The 20911-nt window shown below is 39.4% G+C and overlaps 1 protein-coding gene across 1 annotated transcript; it reads left to right on the top strand.

Annotated features, from left to right (window-relative positions):
* On the top strand, positions 1-860 carry LOC109220817 (probable histone H2A.1). The gene is made up of 2 exons (XM_019385283.1): positions 1-277; positions 409-860. Exons 1-2 carry the CDS (start codon positions 89-91, stop codon positions 619-621), a joined length of 402 nt encoding a protein of 133 aa, XP_019240828.1. The 5' UTR covers positions 1-88; the 3' UTR covers positions 622-860.
* Positions 861-20911: the final 20051 nt, after the last annotated feature.

Raw genomic sequence — 20911 nt, 5'->3', positions numbered from 1 at the left:
CCACTTCACCGTCGCACACATACAGAGCAATTCAATTCTTTCAAGCACAAAGCAAAATTTGTTGTTTTACAGTAACAAAATAGTATTAATGGCTGGTAGAGGAAAAACCTTAGGTTCCGGTGCTGCAAAGAAAGCTACGTCCCGTAGTAGCAAAGCCGGTCTCCAATTCCCCGTTGGTCGTATCGCCCGTTTCCTCAAAGCCGGCAAGTACGCCGAGCGTGTCGGCGCCGGCGCTCCCGTTTACCTTGCTGCCGTCCTTGAGTACCTTGCAGCTGAGGTAAATTCCGTCGTTTCTTCTCTCTCTCCCTATCTATTTCTTTTTGTTGATATATCTCAAAATTTTAAGATTTCTAGGGTTTGTGAATTACTCAATTTTACGTAGCAGCTGATTGTACGTGATTGTTATAGGTACTTGAATTGGCTGGAAATGCGGCGAGGGATAACAAGAAGACGAGGATTGTACCAAGGCATATTCAGTTGGCTGTGAGGAACGATGAGGAATTGAGCAAGTTGCTTGGAGATGTGACAATTGCTAATGGTGGTGTTATGCCCAACATTCACAACCTTTTGCTGCCTAAGAAGACTGGTGGATCCTCAAAGCCCTCTGCTGATGAGGATTAAATAGATGGCCAATTTGGAATCGAGAGCTGTATGATGTTTTTGTTAGTTTATAGAGATTTAGATCATGAAATTAAGCCCCCACCCCAAATGTGGAATGTTAGTTCCTTAGTTCTGCTAGTTATCAGGGTTAATGTTAGTGTGTGAATACAATCAAGGGATGAATGAAAACATCATTTTCGATCTTTGAATTCTATCTGTTTCAGTATCTCCTTGTATTGATAGATATCTATATTATTCAATGATTTAGCCAAGAAAGCTGTCTCTCATATACTATTTAGTCAATATAGCTGTCTCTCATATACAATTTACTAGAACCTGTTACCTTTTAAAGTATGTTAAAATGGATTTGTGATTGTCTTGTTCTGTTGTTTCCTGATTTTATTTGATTTGTGTTTGTGGATGTACATTTTGGCTAAGTTTTTTATGTTGTTGACATTTTGGAAGATTACCTGTGTACTTCTGGTCTCTTTGAATGTAAAGGAAATACTAAGGTTTTTTGTCAAGGGAAAAGTAGTAGTATTTAGTTCTTGCTAGTTTTATATTCTGACCTATTTAAACATCTTCCTTTCCTGATGATAATCATCTGTAGATAGCCTCTAAAAATGGTAATCCTGTGTCTACAGCCTTAACTATCTGTATTAGGGATATGTATTCTTGTGCTTGTAATTGAGTTGAGTGATTTGTTGTTTGGTTGTCACACTTGAAAAGATCTGTTTTTGATCTTGTTTTTCTAATCAATAATTCTACATACATCTCATATCTGATGATTGAAACAACGGACACCAATCCCTGATATGGAAATGATGGTTTGTTGTGCCAGGTGAACACAGAACAGGTAATGGTCACATGCGCAATTGGAATCACGGCATTCTTGCAAGTTTAATGGTATCTGATATTTACGTGGCTGTGAAATCATTTCATTTCTGAGATGTTCACTTCTCAAAGTACATACCTGTTTTAGTTTCTTCCTCTATGGTGTGCTTTTTTAGCTTGTAGGCTTGGTCGTTTGTTATTATTTGCTTATCTTTCCTTGGTTGTAGTTTGATCCTACGTTGTGAATCCTGAATACTAATTAACACCGGCTTTTTGCTGATGAGAACTTGATACCTGAATGTGTCGATCCTTCCATATTATACATTAGATAGTAGATGATGAATAGTTTGTTATGAAGCATGTGTCAACTTATACTTCCATCGTTTTCATGTTCATTTATTAGGTAGCTGATTGTGTTCAATGTTTTATGGAGTAAATGAGGTAATTTTCATGATGTCTCACCTAATGAGGTTTTGTCTCTTGGTGACGTGCATGAGGAGTTATATAGATTTCACTTTAGTATTTTAAGGGTTGTAGTATCTTTGCATGATTAGATTCAGTTTTCCGTCTTTTCTATTGTTGAAGAGCATGTCTATTAGGCATGCATATTTATTATCTCAGGTACTGAACCGTCTTTTAACTATATATCTATATGGTTAGACGATTATTTATTCACCTGTTTATTCTTTTAGTTTCAGAACCCTCTCCTAATTCCTTGATGGGTGTTGGTGTATGGGAGCAGATTCGTCTTCCTGCAAATAACAGACACGGTGCTTTATGTTCAATCTTCTGCGATTTTAAAGTGCTATTTCTTCTTTTATGCTTCAATTGATTGTTCCATTGTATTTGCTTGTAATGTCTTCTTCCTTGTTTCGTGCTTATACTGGGAAGAAACATAGATGTGCTAGTGATGGATCAAGACACTTTCATGCCCTGATACTGTTTATGAATGTTAAGTGAAAAGTGAAATTTAGAGCATGTCATCTGAATCTGACGTGAGAAACCAGATAGGTTTATCCACTTAAATAAGATAAGAGCTAAGATTCATATCGTTCAATGATAAACTCTCCTTCACACGTTTAAGTGGATTTGTAGAAGTCTTAGGCCCCTTCAACATGTGAAGAACTTCTCTTTCTTTTTCCTGGCCCGCGACTGTTATTCTCAATCTCTCCCTCGCTATACTACAGTAGTAAGTATGATCTCATGTATCAAGTTATGCTCTTGCTTTTAGCATTTTAAACTTTTCCGTAGGACTTTCAGTTGCGGGTAAGAACTTTACATTTTCAGAGATCATCATGAGGGAAGGGTGCATTCGTGAGGAGCTTTATTGTCCGATATCTTCTTCTCTTTTCAATTATTTTAGGTTTTCTTTACCTCCTTTAGTTGTTTAATTTATGAATTCCTCTCTTTCTTGACATGTGGAACTCTATTATGTCTGGTAAAACTGTTTTCTACTGTCCACCGTTAATCTCCTTGTGATATTCCTTATGCATGCCGAACTGTCTAATAAGTGGCTTTTGTATGAACTGGACATTTTAGGAGCGTGTCATATAAGATTCACAAAGCTTAAACAAATGTTTGAACCAACCATTATGGGGATTTGGAGGAGAAGTAAAGATGTGCATGGAGGCTTTACATAATCTTGTGGAGCGCTTGAAGAATCCTTGAAATGCACTTGTCAAAAAAAAAAAAAAGAATCCTTAAAATGTAATCCTGCCAAATTGTGATGCCGTGACATATAAAGAATGCTTTAATATGCATCGAATGTGGTAGACTATTAACTCCAGCTCTGCTCTTAATTTTGACTCATAAGATTGAGTACAGAGATATAACTAAAAGATTTCCCTCAGAGATAATAATGAAGCTAAGACTTTCAACTTTTCGTCTCAAAGCATATTATCACAGAACTAATATCCCTACTACTAAAGTGAACTATATGTTAGGTTGATGAAGGTTTTGTTTCACCAAATAGTTGAATTATGTGTATAGGAGAATGAACCTTTTTAACCTCAAACAAAGGTTCCTTCTTTCATAATTGAGAACCATTTCATATTTACTGCTTAAGCCATGTAAAAGTTGAGCATATTAGTAGATCTAATAGTGAGTGGATACTTCCAATTCTGTTATTATTCTGAAACATAATAATAGTATGTACTACTCCAGATACTACTAATAGTTAATTAGACATATTCTTGGTTTTCTTTGTTCATCAAAGGAAACTATGGTTGTGCATAATTACCTTGATGATTTTGCAAAATAATGGTGATTGATCTTGGATTTGATTATAGGCTTATTCTCTGGAAGTTTTACCGTTTGAAGCTTAATAATTTAACCAGTTTCCTCTTAGGATCCTTTCCCTGATGATATAGCGGAATACTTACGATAGGTCTTGGTGATAGACAGGCACTATCAGTGATTTGATATCAATTAACTCGGAGAACGAAAATCAGTGTTGCATATGTCTCTGGTTTTATCTCTATAAGCAGTTTTACCATTTAAGTTTAGTAGTTAACCAGTTTCGTCTACATTACATAGGATTAATATCTTTTAGCTTTCACCTTTTGCCCACTTTCTTGGATTATATGACCTTTTCTCTCAAGTATAGCAGCCTCGTGAATTCATAAGACTTCCTAGGTTGATGATTGCTATGAACAAAGGTAAAAATCAGGTACATTATTAAAGTATCAACTGCTGGGGTTTTCTCTATTTAGATCCCGTGGTCAAAGTGGGAATCGGAGCCCATTTCTTCACATAAACTTAAGTTTCCAGTTGAAAACATGTAGCTGTGCATTCTTCAAGGTAATTCTCATCTCTGTTCGATTAAATCTGTCCTCCTTCAGAAAATAAAGCAAAGATTCAAGAAGGGGGCTTTAGATTTAATGGGGTGAGTGGAACTCGGTGGTGTTACATTAAGAATTAGCAGCTATCATTTTCATGCGATGTTGTTTATGATAATTTTAGAAATAGCTCTAAAGAGTAGGATAGAAAACTATGCACTGTTCCGGTGAAAGTGTATTCTTTTCACCGAGACCTCCTTTGTTTTTGTCTTAATATATCAATTTAATTTTTGTTTAGAACTTGCACTTTATCCTTTCTGTCTGGTTGGTTGTTCTTCGTATTCTCACGGACGGGTGCCAACTTTCCCGTAATCTGCCTCATGCCAAGTCCTTATGTGACGGATTTATTTTTTGATCGATCATAATTTGATGTGCAATTCCATGCATGGTTTATTCGGTAATTGTGTGTGTTTACCAAGAAGCTGCATGATGGATCGTCCCATCATGCCATGTGTTTGTATTGCAACAAGTTCATTCCTACCGAATAGATTTACTCCTATATTGTACGTACTGGTATAATCGTATCTTGTTGAACTAGTTAAGATCATGCAGATTGAAATTTGTACCTATTAGACCTCCCTTTTCAACTTACATAGATATGTCAACGTACAAGTAAGAGTGATCAGGAGCATTCATTCTTAAAAAAGTATTTTCTGGTAAAACTATGTGCACTGCCTACTTGTTCAACTTAATAGAGTACATATTCATCGCAAAATCGCTCATATAAGAAAAGTTGTAAAATGTGAAGCAAGAATTGATTTTCACGTTCACAATAAAATTAGAGTTTTTCTTTTCTTCAATTTGCGATGATTACTGATAATAGGCTATATTCATGTAGTTTAGGGACCATTTACGCCTCAACTTAGCTATACTCTATTACCATATGAAGGTTAAATGACAACAAATGGCTCTAATTATGAATTTTTGTGCTTTGCAGGAGCAAGTCCTCATTATGAGGACATTAAACAGTATTTGGAGTTAATTTCGAGCAAGGAAGGCCAATCGGAGGTGAGTGTGCGCGAAAGAAGAAGAAAAAATGGAAGACAACTGATGCTCCACGAGCGCGGGCCAACCGCGGCCGCGCACGTCAGGCAGAAAAGAATGCATTATGCGCGGTCTGACCGCGGTCCAAGCGCGGCCACACTCGTCACTCCGAGGGACTTTATTTCAGGGGTAAATTCGTAAGTTCGGGGAGCAACTATCCTTAACCTATAAGAAGCCCAGCTCGCCCAGAAAAAGAAAGTATCAAGGTTTTTGAAGTATTATTGAAGGCAAAAGGCGGAAGATTCGGCATAGAGTTTTACCTTTCTTCCTCTTGTTTTGATCACTAATGATGAATTCTACTGTTATGACTGTGAAAACGATTATGCGTAGCTGAACTCTTAATCTAAGGTCTTGATGGAACCTCTTGGAGTGATATATTTATATAGATTTGCATTGTATTTTCTCTGTTTGTTCAACTATATTGTGATTGCTGTTGATTGAAGGGCCCTCAATCGGCTGTGCCTATTTAGTATGCATTACTTGGGAGAGAGTGTATATTTAGGTAGTTGTTGAACAACACCACTCCTAACGTATATGAGGGATCAATACGAAGGGTTTAAAGGTGGGATTAAGGATAACGAAACCTTGGGTGCGATCTATGTGAGCTGTAACTAAGGTCAGCTAGCGTAATTCGGGAGTGTCTAGTATATTGTTGTGATTACTCGGGAAAAAGTTACGACAGTCAGAGTGCTCATGATCGATATAGAAGACTTAGGAAAATTTATAGCAAACATAGCGAAAAGAATTCCGACAAGAGGGCAAATCAGAACCTTAGACCATTCTCATTCTTGCTTGCAATCAGTTTATAGCTAGTTCTTAATTATTGCATTTTTATAGCATAATATTTAGTTAATAAATTCCCAATTTGTTACTCAAATATCTCTGAAGATTGAATACGTGAATTTCTGTGAGTCCAATAGCTATGGTCGATAGGTTAATTTCCTGTGGGATTCGACTCCGGTCTTGTTAACCGGAATATATTTGCAGCGAATGCTTTGTCCTTTTTATAGTTGGGCATGATCAAATTTTGGCGACGTTGCCGAGGAATTAACGGTGTTATTGGTTGCAGTTAAAAAGAAGTGCAAAAATTGTTAGTGTAGTCAATTTTCTTCAATTTAAACTGACCATTGAAATTCTAATGTTTGTAGTCGTGGTTGTTACAGGTGCATGCCTAGAAACTCCTCAAGAACTGGTGAATTGCTCGAAGCATTATCGGATCCTGAGAAAGTCTTCAAGGCGTTGAACCGTGCAAACAGGAAAAGCAAACAACAATAGAACTCAACCGAAAACATTGAATCAGACATGGAAGACGATAACCTAAACAACAGAAACAACGTGAATGACCTAAATGATCAGGGTGTGGCACCTCTTGTGCCAGAAGCAGCACTATATGACTGGGCACAACCCACAGCTGACAACTTAGCAACTGCCATTGTAGTCCCTCAGATACAAGTAGATTCATTCCAGATCACAAATAACATGCTATATCTGTTGCAGAACAAGAGACTATTCTCTGGGTCATACGTTGAAGATCCTCAACAGCATCTAAAGAATTTCCTGTCAATTTCTGCGATGCAGAGGCAAAACAACGTGGCACCGGAAGCAATACGTTTGCTGTTGTTTCCATTCTCAGTGATAGGGGCTGCTTGGCTTAATTCACTCCCCATCAACTCCATCACTACTTGGGAGGAATTAGTCAAGAAATATTTGAGCAAATTTCATCCACCCAATAAGACTGCTCAGCAAATTGATGAGATATTGAGCTTCAAACAGAAAACAACTGAGACACTACACGAAACGTGGGAGAGATTCAAGGGTCTGCTGGTTACGTGTCCACATCATGGTATTTCGGAGCAGATGTTGGGGCAGAGATTTTACACGGGTTTGGCAGATAGTTTGAAAGCCAATGTTGATGCTCAGCAGGTGGAGCATTTTTGAGCAAAACATTCAGAGAGAGCAAGATCCTACTTGACAAGATGGCACAAAACTCAGGACGGACAACAAGAAACGCTCCAATCACTCCTGTGGTTCACTCAGTGGCTCTAGACCCAGCTAACTCCATAGCTGAAAATATGGCCACTCTGATGACACAAATGAGTATCCTCACCAAAAAGGTTGAAGAATCAGGCCAGAAGCAACAGGTACACATAATTGATTCAACCAATGGGGGTCTATGTACATCATGCATTAATCAACCATATGTCTGCTCATGGAGTGCTGAAGGTGATAATCAACAATATCAGGAGAACATGAATTATGTGGCCAACTCGAGGGACCGATACTAGGTGGTCAGAATTGGGGTCAGCAGAATCAACAATATAGACCAGCTCAGCAGCAGTACAATAACAACAATAATCATGGGGCTATGCGACCACATGGGCAAATGGTGCCTTACTAAAGGCAACAAGGGTACAACCAGCAAAATCAGCAGTAGGCTTATCAACAACCTCCACAACAACAGATTGTGAGACATGAAGATGGGTTTGCTAAACTCGAGGGAATGATGCAACAAGTGACTGGGTCCACTGGAAAACTAGCTGACAGAGTAGACTCACATGAGTCAGCAATTAAGAATATTGAGATCCAGTTAGGACAGATTTCCATGGCCCTAAATAATCATCCTAATGGGACGTTACCTGTAGACACCCAAACAATCCAAAAGGGTAGGGCCCGAAACAGCTGATGGCAGTGAGTCTCCGAAATGGTAGGGACTTAGATCTGGAGCAAGAAATTGCTTGCGAAAGTAGGCCGACTGAGACACTAGTGCCAATACCCATTGAGATAGATGATTCGGCAGGTTTAACTGAGGTGATGGTACAAAATGCACAAGAGAACACCAACAAAGAAGAAGAGGTTGTGAAAGAGACTGAGGCTGCACTGGAACCGACAGTAGGAGGAGTGTCTGAACAAGAGAGAAACCATATCACAAGGAAGAAGCGACCTCCAGCACCTTTCCCACAGAGATTGGCCAAGTATCAGAAAGATGAGCAGTACAAGAAATTTTTGGAGATGTTGAAGCAAATTCAGGTAAACATTCCATTGATTGATGCTTTAAAGGAAATGCCTGGTTATGCAAAGATGATGAAGGACTTGATGTCCCTCAAGTCCGACTTTCAAGACTTGGCCACGGTTACACTGAATCAAACCCGCAGTGCTGTTGTAACGAGACCCATAGCCGAGAAGCTGTCTGATCTAAAGAGTTTCACAATCCCTTGCACAATAGGCAACTTTGCTTTTGCTAAGGCACTGTGTGACTGGGAGCAAGCATAAACCTTATGCCCCTAGCTATCTACAAAAGGCTAGGCATTGGAAGAGCTAGACCTACGCCTTGCTATTACAGCTGGCTGACCGAACAGGGAAGAGGCCCTCTGGGATTTTAGATGATGTATTGGTGCAGGTTGGGAAGTTTGTGTTCCCAGCAGATTTTGTCATCCTTGACTGTCGGGTTGACGAGGAAATTCCCATAATTTTGGGAAGGCCATTCTTGGCCACTGGGAGAGCTTTAATTGATTGTGAAACTGGAGAGCTCAAGATGAGATTAAACGATGAAGAGATAACATTCAACGTGCAGATATCTATGCGCAGACCCGGTGAATTTTCCAATTGCTCTCTAATAGATGCGGTGGATGTAGTGTTGAAGGAGGACGATGCAGCGTTGGACGTTAAAGACCCCCTAGCAGCCTGTCTCATGAACTTAGACGAAGCTAATGGTGAAGACTTGGCAGGGTGGGTACTGGCTCTTGAAGGCCAAGGTTTTTGGAAAAGGGAGATTGAATTTGAGCCTTTGCACTTGGAGGAAAGAAAAACTCCTCCAGCTAAGCCGTCAATAGAAGAGCCACCAATGTTGGAACTGAAGCCACTGCCATCTCATCTCAGGTATGCATTCTTAGGACCTAACTCTACTCTACCTGTTATTATCTCATCGAGTTTGTTAGATGTGTAGGCATAACAGCTTTTGCAGGTATTAACTGAGTGCAAGACTGCAATTGGGTGGACCATTGCAGACATTAAGGGGATCTGCCCGGCCTTCTGTATGCATAAGATTCTGCTGGAAGATGGGCACAAACCTTCCAGAGAACATTAAAGAAGGCTGAACCCCAACATGAAAGAAGTGGTGAAAAAGGAAGCGATTAAATGGTTAGATGCGGGAATCATATTCCCCATATCTGACAGCAACTGGGTTAGCCCAGTGCAGTGTGTACCGAAAAAGGGAGGTATGACGGTAGTGAAAAATGAGAAGAACGAGTTGATCTCTACACGAACAGTCACATGTTGGAGAATCTGTATGGATTATCGGAAGTTGAACTTGGCTACAAGGAAGGACCATTTCCCACTGCCATTCATTGATCAGATGCTAGATAGACTGGCAGGGAGGTCTCACTTTTGCTTCCTGGATGGGTACTCGGGGTATAATCAGATTTCCATTGCCCTAGAGGATAGAGAGAAAACGTCGTTCACCTGCCCTTATGGAATCTATGCTTTTTGGCGAATGCCCTTTGGCCTATGCAACGCACCCGCCACATTTCGAAGGCGCATGATGGCCATCATCACAGATATGGTAGAGGAGATAATGGAGGTTTTCATGGATGACTTCTCAGTGGTGGGGATTTCATTCGATGATTGCCTTGTGAACTTGAGGCGAGTTTTGAAAAGGTGTATCGAGACTAATCTGGTACTCAACTGGGAAAAGTGCCATTTCATGGTACAGGAAAGTATGGTCTTAGGGCACCTAGTGTCAAGTAAATGTATTGAGGTGGATCGTGCAAAGGTTGATGTGATAGAAAAGCTTCCACTCCCCACCTCCGTCAAAGCAATCAGAAGTTTTCTTGGGCACGCCGGTTTCTATAGGAGATTTATAAAAGATTTTTCCAAAATTGCTAACCCCTTGTGTAAATTGCTTGAAAAAGATCACCCTTTTGTATTTTCTGATGACTGCAGGGTAGCTTTTGAGGAATCACAGAAGTGACTGGTAACAACACCTATCATAGTTGCCCCCGATTAGGAGCAACCGTTTGAGCTGGTGTGTGATGCGGGTGATTATGCTGTGGGAGCAGTGCTTGGGCAGAGAAAAGATAAAATCATGCATCCAATATACTACGCAAGTAGAACGTTAGTGGAGTCCAGCTAAATTACACTGTGACCGAGAAGGAGATACTGGCAGTAATGTTCGCATTTGACAAGTTCAGGTCTTACCTGATAGGCTCAAAGGTAATTGTTTATACTGACTGATCACGCCCAACTCTAGTCCTAAAAAGGATAAGCGATCGCTGCAAATATAATCCGGTCTAAAAGTCCGGAGTCGAATCCCACAGAGAACTAAGGCTTAGCTATATCCGTTTAATATCACTAAGAAGACAAGTTTGAACAATTTTCTAAATTATAAAGATTGAGATTTATATTTCTAACTAATTAACTAGCAAATACTACAAAGCGATAAAACTATCAACTAACGAGACAAAGGGTTGGAGACTAAATTAAGGAGGTCTAGAGTTATGATTTCCCCAATTGCCGAAATCCTTCTAGCTATGTTCCCTACAATTTCGCCAATGTATTCTCTACTGATCGTGAGAACTTTAGGTGCCGTAATTCTCTCTCGAGCAACTACAACAATTTACTAGACATATTCTCTCCAACTACGCTAGTTGGCTTTATCTAACTGCTCATTATGACCACGTCAAGGCTTTGTTATTTCTAAACCTACCTATAAACCCAATATATTGATTTCTCACATACGTTAGGAGTGACGTTGTTCAACAACTACCTAAATATGTACTCTCTCTCGAGCAGTACACACTAAATAGGAACAGTCAATTGATGGTCATTCAATCAACAACAACAAACACGTAGTTGAACAAGTAGAGAAATCCAACGGCTCAATTATATTAAAACATAACAAGAATTTATCCTACAAAAGGTTCCATCAAAACCCTAGATAACAAATTAGCTATTCATAATAGTATGTAAAACTACAATACTAAAAGTCATAACCAACAATGAAAAATAGGACGAGGAAGGAAAAACTCGTAGAAGAATTCCCCGCCTTGCTCCTATTGTGTCTCTGCCTCCTTAGGTCGAATCTGTGTCAAAAATTGGTCTCCTCCCAAAAATACCATTTTTCCATGTGTATATACCAAGTAGGGTCGGGCACAAACTATTATACCTTCTCATACGCAAAAAAGGATAATTTTTCACATCTGGACGGCTGCGGCCGCGGTCAACCGCGGTACGGACGCGGTATTTGGCAAGTGTACTGCCTCAGCCCGCCTCAGGTCCGCGGTCGCGGTTTCGACCGCATTTTTCACCTTGTTCCCTTTGGAATTTGGAAAAACGTAAAACATGAAAGTTGTAGGCCTTTGGGTTAGTTTTCCAACCTTTTATTGTGGAGCCCAAATGGAGTTCTGAGCAAAAAGTTATGTGCATTTTACTAGACAGTGCACAATATGCCTACTCAATTCTTCGTTTTGTTGCTCTATCATCCGTTAATCCCCAAATACGATCCCGGCTTAATTTCTTGGGCTTTTACTCAGACTTCAATGCTCTAAATCACTTGAATTCATTCCATAACATCTATATAGCTCGGAATCACCCCTACAAGGCATAAAACACACAATTAGTGCAAGACACTAGCGATTAAAGCTCAAACTCAACTAAATTGCAGTAAATTTGAGTGTAATAAGCGACTAAAATACGTAATTATAGCCTATCATCAACACCCCATACTTAAACCATTGCTCGTCCTCGAGCAATCAAACTACACTTCTTTTATAGATACGACCTTTTTAAACAATTCTCCTAACTCATCACACCAAGAGTATTTAAAATAGACTAAGCACAAAAACGTAACATCTTCACCTCAAGATTTGACTCACAAGTACCACGCATTATTCACAACTCACCTACTTACTCTAACATAGAGGTCACTGACATTACCTTTCCTTCATGAATCAAGTGCCCTCACACAACAAAAGAGAGTAGTTCCACGCAATAAAATTTAAGAACACTTAGGAATTCAAGATAGAAAGAATTCACTCACTCTCAAAAATAACATTCATATGCCACAAAGATGCACCATAAGCTTGCCCGTAGTGTACTACTCCACTAATCGAGCTCATTCAATCTAGGATCAATTAGGACTTTATTTGGTTGTAATGTAGGCTACGGGACGGGTATGATACATTTAGATATAAGAGTGACTACACCTCCCTAAGCACTTTAATACATATACTTTAACATTCAAACCCCATACTTATGTCAAACCAAACTCCACCTTCACATCAATGTATATTACCCATTCTTCTTTAAGCACACTTACATCAAAAGCCACCACTTATCAAGGAATATATTTTTTTCACAACAATCGAACTATTTTTTTTTCTTTGTTCTTTTTTTTTCCAATTCAAGCGGCTCTTACTTTTTTCAAAACAGTGCACCTTTCTCCTTATTTCATTAGTTCCACTCAAAAGCCAAATCAACCACCCCACACTTTAACTATTACACAGTTCATAATAATTCAAGTGCTCATGAGAGGTTAAAAGGTTCAAATAGATAATTAATTCAAACAAATGGGTAAGGCTTGTAATGTGGTTACCAAAGAAACAATATTACATGCTCAAAGGGGTTAACTACGATACATAACAATTAAGTGGGTAAAATATACATATCTGGCTCAACAAAGAAACGCCTATATCACTTCCAAGACTGAACAAAACTACTATTTCGCTTTGCAAACACACATGGTAAGTTCTAGGCATCAAATGCAATGCACAGAATATAACAAATCCTTACACACACATGGCACATAACTCACTTAGGATTGCACTCATCAAGACACTCTAGTCAAAGCAGTTAAGCAAATTTAAGATCGTACAATTTAAGGTACTTATACAAGAGTCAAAAACTGAGCCTAAGCGTCACAACCAAAGTACTCACTATTCTCAAGGCATAACAAAGTCAAGAGATATTGGTTCAATTCAAAACACAACACAATGACTCCTACTCCCAAAAAAAAAAAAACTAACTACACCCGGTTCAAACAAAACCCCTGAAAAAGAACCGCGACACAAAGAAAAACCAAGGGGGAATTATTACACTACCTACAAAGAAAATCATTTTATTTTATTTTTTCTTTAGACTTAAATCCCTCAAGAAAATTTTCTAATAGATCCATTGTTGGGAAAAGTCCAATCTTTTCTATTTTAAAAAAAAAGTATTCAATTAAACTAACACAACTAAAATAGCATAGAAAGTCACCCAGGCAATCTCCTCACCCCACACTTAAAATTGTGCATTGTCCCCAATGCGCACCATAACTAATAAAAGGGTAAAATAGACTCCCTGGTAGGTCAAAGGCCGAAACACTAACAGCTCATGGGGCACTCAGACTTCTCCCAAGCTTGGTCCTTCCAATGGCTTTGCATTCCATGCTCCTAGAAAATAAAAAAATTGACAATACAAAAATAATACAATTAATAAATAAATAAAAAAACTAAATTAAAAATAAAAAAATAAAGCTGGGTTGCCTCCCAACAAGCGCTTGATTTAACGTCGCGGCACGACGTAAATCACTTTTTGCCTCCACCTCGAGCTTATGAATTGAACCCCAAGTTTTGATTCAAGCTTATGATTATGGTCATGGGGTGGTGGAACGAATCTAACTGGCCCAAGGAAATAATGTAGTATTCTGCACTCCTTGGCCTTTGTATGAGGTATGTAATCCTGACTTTCTAGCAAGAAGAATTCCAAAATATATGCACCTTGTTCCTCATTCCTTGACTCTTCAATTGGTTCGGATGACTCTATTTCCATATCATCATCCAAACATAATGTGGAAAAATGGTTGGAGTGTGGACCAATGCGCTCAAACACATGAACTTCAGGACTTTCAATATCCTCAACATCAATGATACTAGAGTCAACAAAATTTATATCCTCAAAGTCCTTGGCTGGCTCTAGTCTCTCTTCTTCAACATTAACATCCTCAAATTGTAGTTGGTTAGGTTGTTGATGTTCTACTCTGACCTCCCCAATTAACACCTCGAATTCATGCTCTTCTTGGCTACTATCCTCAATATTGGCTTGTTGAGCATTAAAAACTCCAACCACTTGACTCAATTGAGCCTCCAACTTGCGAATAGTTGCCTCTTGCCTTTCTATCTGCAATTGTTTTTCATTATTTTGTTTCAGAAGGCACTTTAACATATCCTGGATCTCCTTCAGGTCTGCATCCCCAGGTTCTTTGTTCCTGTTAACTTCACAAGAAAAGGTAGAACCATCATAGTAAGGGGTTGGGGGAAGATAAGAAATATAAGCACAACCATAAAAGTGACCATTTTTACCACCACACACATCACACACATTCCACAAATAAGATTGAGTTGGTGTACATAGCTCGCTCTAAGGAACGTTTTGAAAATTTTGCCACGGGTGGTTTCCTTCACAATATGCATGGAGATCAATAGTAGAATTATCTACACCTAAATTTCCATAATTCCAAGATGTCATGTTTCTCAAACCAACAGTTATAAAAAAAATATAAAAAAATAAAACAAAATAAAAGTTCAAACTTGAACCCTAGCAATATATATAGCTACAACTACACCGTTAGTTCCCCGGCAACGGCGCCAAAATTTGATCACGCCCAACTCTAGTCCTAAAAAGGATAAGCGGTCGCTGCAAATATAATCCGGTCTAAAAGTCCGGAGTCGAATCCCACAGAGAACTAAGGCTTAGCTATATCTGTTTAATATCACTAAGAAGACAAGTTTTAACAATTTTCTAAATTATAAAGATTGAGATTTATATTTTTAACTAATTAACTAGAAAATACTACAAAGCGATAAAACTATCAACTAACGAGACAAAGGGTTGGAGACTAAATTAAGGAGGTCTAGAGTTATGATTTCCCCAATTATCGGAATCCTTCTAGCTATGTTCCCTACAATTTCGCCAATGTATTCTCTACTGATCGTGAGCACTTTAGGTGCCGTAATTCTCTCTCGAGCAACTACAACAATTTACTAGACATATTCTCTCGAACTAAGCTAGTTGGCTTTATCTAACCGCTCATTATGACCACGTCAAGGCTTTGTTATTTCTAAACCTACCTTTAAACCCAATATATTGATTTATCACATACGTTAGGAGTGACGTTGTTCAACAACTACCTAAATATGTACTCTCTCTCGAGCAGTACACACTAAATAGGCACAGTCAATTGATGGCCATTCAATCAACAACAACAAACACGTAGTTGAACAAGTAGAGAAATCCAACGGCTCAATTATATAATAACATAACAAGAATTTATCCTACAAAAGGTTCCATCAAAACCCTAGATAACAAATTAGCTATTCATAATAGTATGTAAAACTACAATACTAAAAATCATAACCAACAATGAAAAATAGGAAGAGGAAGGAAAAACTCGTAGAAGAATTCCCCGCCTTGCTCCTATTGTGTCTCTGCCTCCTGAGGTCGAATCTGTGTCAAAAATTGGTCTCCTCCCAAAAATACCGTTTTTCCATGTATATATACCAAGTAGGGTCAGGCCCAAACTATTATACCTTCTCCTACACGAAAAAGGACAATTTTTCACGTCTGGACGGCCGCGGACGCGGTCAACCGTGGTACGGACGCGGTATTTGGCAAGTGTACTGCCTCAGCCCGCCTCAGGTCTGCGGTCGCGGTTTCGACCGCATTTTTCACCCTGTTGAGTTTGGAATTTGGAAAAACGTAAAACATGAAAGTTGTATCCCTTTGAGTTAGCTTTCCAACCATCTATTGTGGAGTACAAATGGAGTTCTGGAAAAAAGTTATGTGCATTTTACTAGACAGTGCGCAATATGCCTACTCGATTCTTCGTTTTGTTGCTCTATCATCATTTGATCCCCGAATACGATCCCGGCTTAATTCCTTGGGGTTTTACTCAGACTTCAATGCTCTAAATCACTTGAATTCATTCCATAACATCTACATAGCTCGGAATCACCCCTACAAGGCATAAAATACACAATTAGTGCAAGACACTAGCGATTAAAGCTCAAACTCAACTAAAGTGCAGTAAATTTGAGTGTAATAAGCGACTAAAATACATAATTATAGCCTATCATCACTGACCATGCTGCTCTCAGGTACTTAATTGAAAAGAAGGAGTCAAAATCGCGCCTGATTCGATGGGTGCTACAGTTGCAAGAATTTGATTTGGAGATCCGTGACCGAAAGGGAACAGAGAACCAAGTAGCTGACCATTTATCCAGGCTGGAAGGAGCTGAAAAGAAGGTTGAGGTTGAAGAGATTTTGGAAACTTTTCCAGATGAACAACTACTAGCCACGAGTCTCCAGGAAGCGCCATGGTATACAGACATTGAAAACTACCTAGCGAGCGATATTGTTCCTTATGACCTTTTCTCTGTTCAAAAGAAAAAGTTCTTTCGTGATTGTCGCATGTATTATTGGGATAAGCCTTATCTGTTCAGGATTTGTGTTGATAACATGATCTGGAGATGTATCCCCGAGATAGACCAGTCTTCTATTTTGCAGGCATGTCACGCGTCACCATATGGTGGGCACTTCGGGGGAGTAAGGACAGCTACGAAAGTCTTGGAGTCGGGGTTCTACTGGCCAACACTGTTCAAAGATGCACATCTATGGATAAAGGGCTGTGATGAATGCCAACGAACCGGGAACATTTCCCGCAGACATGAGATGCCCATGAATCCAATTCAGGAGGTAGAAGTGTTTGATGTATGGGGGATCGACCACATGGGGGCCGTTCGTCAGTTCATATGGCAACAAGTACATACTCGTCGCTGTGGACTACGTGTCCAAATGGGTGGAAGCTGCAGCACTCCCTACAAATGATGCAAAGGGTATAATTGGTTTTCTGATTGTGAGCACGTGATTTTTGCACTATATATGAATTATTCCCATAAAATTCGAACAAATGATTTTTCTTTATTTTTTTTACAATTTCTGTGCATTTTTGTGTCATTTTGGATAATTGTTTGCATTTTTGTTTGTGCATGTTAATTCATATAAAATACAAAATATGCATCTGCAGTCAGGGTTTTATCTCATATTTTACCATTAGTTAGGGATTAATTTGTTTTTAGAACATAATATAAGGAAAATAACAAAAACAGTCCGTTTTGCATTTTTAATTGTTAGTCGTTGAATTTGTCGAAATAGATTTTAAGCGATTTTAGGAATTAATTAGCTTAAGTTTGGAGTTAGATTAGGTCTTGTTAATTTTACAAAAAGAGAAATAAATACAATAAACAAAATAGAATACAAAAGAAAAAGAAAGAAAACAATAATAAAAAAAATATAGAATCATTTTGGGCCAGTTTCTGGCCACATTTCCAGCCCAAGGGAATTAATTCCCTTCCCAACCCCAGGCCCAGTTTACCCCGACCCAGTCCGGTCCAAGAGGTGCCCAAACGACACCGTTTGATTCCGATCAATCTCAGCCGTCGAGGTAAAGAGATCTGACGGCTGAGAACTGATAAGGATTTAATTTATAAATGTCGGATAAGGCTCCCCCTACCCCTCAACCGTCTCCCATTCCCCCCCGGAACGCCGGTGTAACGCCTCCGCATCACCACCCTCCTCCGCCCTAGCCCCACCGTCCCTCCGCCGTCCGCCGCCGGCCGGAAATCGCCGCCGGCGGCGGCGATGCTCCGATCAACCCCAAAATTACACCCCAGATTCCCCTTCTCCTCCTTTACCCGAATCCACTGTCCTTTGCTTTCAAATCTTACTGGAACTCGTCGAATATCCGTTCAAAATTTTCCGGCCAAGTCGCCGGTTATGCCAAACGGTCCCAAATTAACAACATGGGACCGCCTTGACCTCCTCTACCCAACCCCCATAGCCACTTGTCTCAAACATGGCCGGAATTGCTCAAATATTAGATCGAAAATCTGGGCCAAAACTTCAACTCACCCAATTCTGTTTGGTACAAGTGTTGCCGGTAAACTCAAGGCTCAACAGCCTTGTTTTGTTGCTTTGGGCCTTAGTGATTTAAGCGAGTGTCCCAGGCTCGGATCAGATTTCAATGTTCGTTTGGGCCTGGGCCAAAGTCTGTAATTGGCCAAATTTTGGTGTAGACTTGGGTACAATTCTCCTCTGTCGGGCTATCTCGGAGCCCTGTGGTTGGCCTTATTGCAGAATTATCATTTGGTGTGCTTTGATCCAATAATAAATTAATTAGGACATTTTCTTTTATTATTAACGAATCGAATAGAAAATTGTAGTTACTTTAGGTTTACCCTTTTAAATAATAAAACGGGACGGGCCTCGCCAGATACATTGTAAAATTGCGGGGCCCTCGATAAATGTTTATACTAAAATACCTAGACTTCAGGATGGGTTGTTAGTGAATTCCACAGCCTTCCCCAAAGATAATAACGCAATAGTCTCTTTCGGCACACGATTTTAATAAAATTACCTTCCTAAATTCGGGTGCACATTTATGTGACCCAAATCCAAATCTCAACGAAGTTGAAATGTGCTAACGCTCACGGGTGCACTGGTGCGACGTGGTTTGAGGCGCATTTTCATGACGTTGCAATTCTCTAAATTAATAAGAATAAAAGCGTTCAAAGTTAAAGGCACATAGATTAAAACATGTACTAAAATCAAACAAGTAAGCCAAATATGACAGTTGAGCGACCGTGCTAGAACCACGGAACCCGGGAATGCCTAACACCTTCTCCCGGGTTAACAGAATTCCTTACTCAGATTTCTGGTTCGCTGACTGTTAACAGAGTCTTAATTTCCTCGGATCGGGATTCAACAGGTGACTTGGGACACCATTAATCTCCCAAGTGGCGACTCTGAATATTAATAATAAATCCCGTTCCGATTGTCACTTCAAGTTGGAAATAACTCCCTTTATTATACCCTTGCGGGTGTAGTAGATAAAAAGGAGGTGTGACAGCTCTGGCGATTCTGCTGGGGATCGAACCTAGAATCTCTGGTTCAGGGTTCAGAATTCGAGCTTAGAATAATTGTTGTATTTGGTTATATCTGATTTTCTCTACATGTTTCGTGCTAAATGTTCAAAATGTCGCCTTTTACCGCTTTTGATATTATCTGAACTGTATATAAACTGTGCCGAAACCCTTCTCTTCTCACCTCCGGGGATGTGCTTACTGGTTGAGACTCCCTATTCTGTTAGTGTCAATACCCTGAAATAAGAAAGAGGCCGGACAAGTTACTAAGCCGGATGGCCTTTTGGTTCCCGGTACGTAGCCCCCTCCTCGACTCGAGTGGTCCGCTCGGGTACACAGTCTAGAACCTATACCCAGGCTTTTAACCTAGAATAACTTGACCTCATGCCGGATCCCTAGTAGGAACGCTTATTTGCATCACGTGCATATGACTTAGGGGACTCAACACAGGGGTTGGGTCCGTCTAGGCAGGTGTACCCAGAATAATGGACCATCCTGATGCATCCTACTTGTGCATTTATCTGTTTTGGATTCGCATGCTGACCGGCTTTGAATATCTGGGGAAAATTGAAAAAAAAAACAAAGAGGAAAAAAGAGAATATAGCAGTGTGGAGAGTTAATTACCTACACTAGAAAAACCAATGTCCAAGTAGTGTCGAAATACTGCCGAATTTTGAGAAAATGAAAAAAAAAAAAGAAGAAAAGTTCTTTTTAGTTTGCCAATGGAAAAGAAAAACAAAAAGAGTTTTATTTTCATATTAGTTTATTTTATTTGCCACTGAAAAGAAAATATAAAAAAAGAATCTTGCTTTCAGAAATAGTGTATTTGCCAACAAAAACAAAAAAAAAAGTCTTGTTTTCAAAATAGTTAGATTTATTTGCCCGAACTACGCAGGTTTGATTCTCACCGGATGTGAGATACGTAGGCAACCCTCATCAGGTCCAACCTCCCCTTTTCAAAAATAGCCAAAAATGCCAAATTTTTTAATTTCGTCATGAATAAGTCGGGTGCCGCCATTCTTGTTTAAACTAAGCCGAATGTCCTCAAAAGGGCGCCGGAAGGCTGTTTTTGCAAGAACAACCACCCTGAGTCAGTTCAACGGTTAATAGACACAACCTTAAAATCTTCTCCCCAAAGTGCTGAAAGGCCGTAACTGCAAAACCGGCCGTTTGTTTTAAAATTGGAAATTTGAACAAAAATAGTGTCAATTTTTTCCCTTTTAGGTCAAAATAAGTGATTAAATCACCTTAATAAATGTGCAGGATGAGCATGATTCAAAATAAGGGGAACTTGCATATAGGCCCGCGGTGAGACCGAATGATGTCCCGCGGGCGCCAGGAGCTTTAATGTATTCATGATTGTCTTCTAAGTCTGTATTTCCTTTTCTACTAGAGTCTGTAAAAGTCAGTCAGTTGATTAAGTCTGTATTTTCGTTTAAAGTAGAATAGGGATGATGGAGTCTGTAGTTCTTTTCTGCATTAGAGTCTGTTAGTTGTTTAATCTGTCAGTTTTGAGTCTTTGTAATAGACGTATTTTCTATCAATAAAATTGAAAATCCCAAAAAATATTTTGCTTCTACTTTACATTTATTACTGCAAGACTACGCTCGGTCTGATTCACGCGGGGTCTGATACGTAGGCAAT

This window comes from Nicotiana attenuata, unplaced genomic scaffold (genome assembly GCF_001879085.1).
Source record: "Nicotiana attenuata strain UT unplaced genomic scaffold, NIATTr2, whole genome shotgun sequence".
Taxonomy (NCBI): domain Eukaryota; kingdom Viridiplantae; phylum Streptophyta; class Magnoliopsida; order Solanales; family Solanaceae; genus Nicotiana; species Nicotiana attenuata.
Note: the sequence above shows the minus strand (reverse complement) of the source record. Positions and strands in the feature narration are given on the sequence as shown.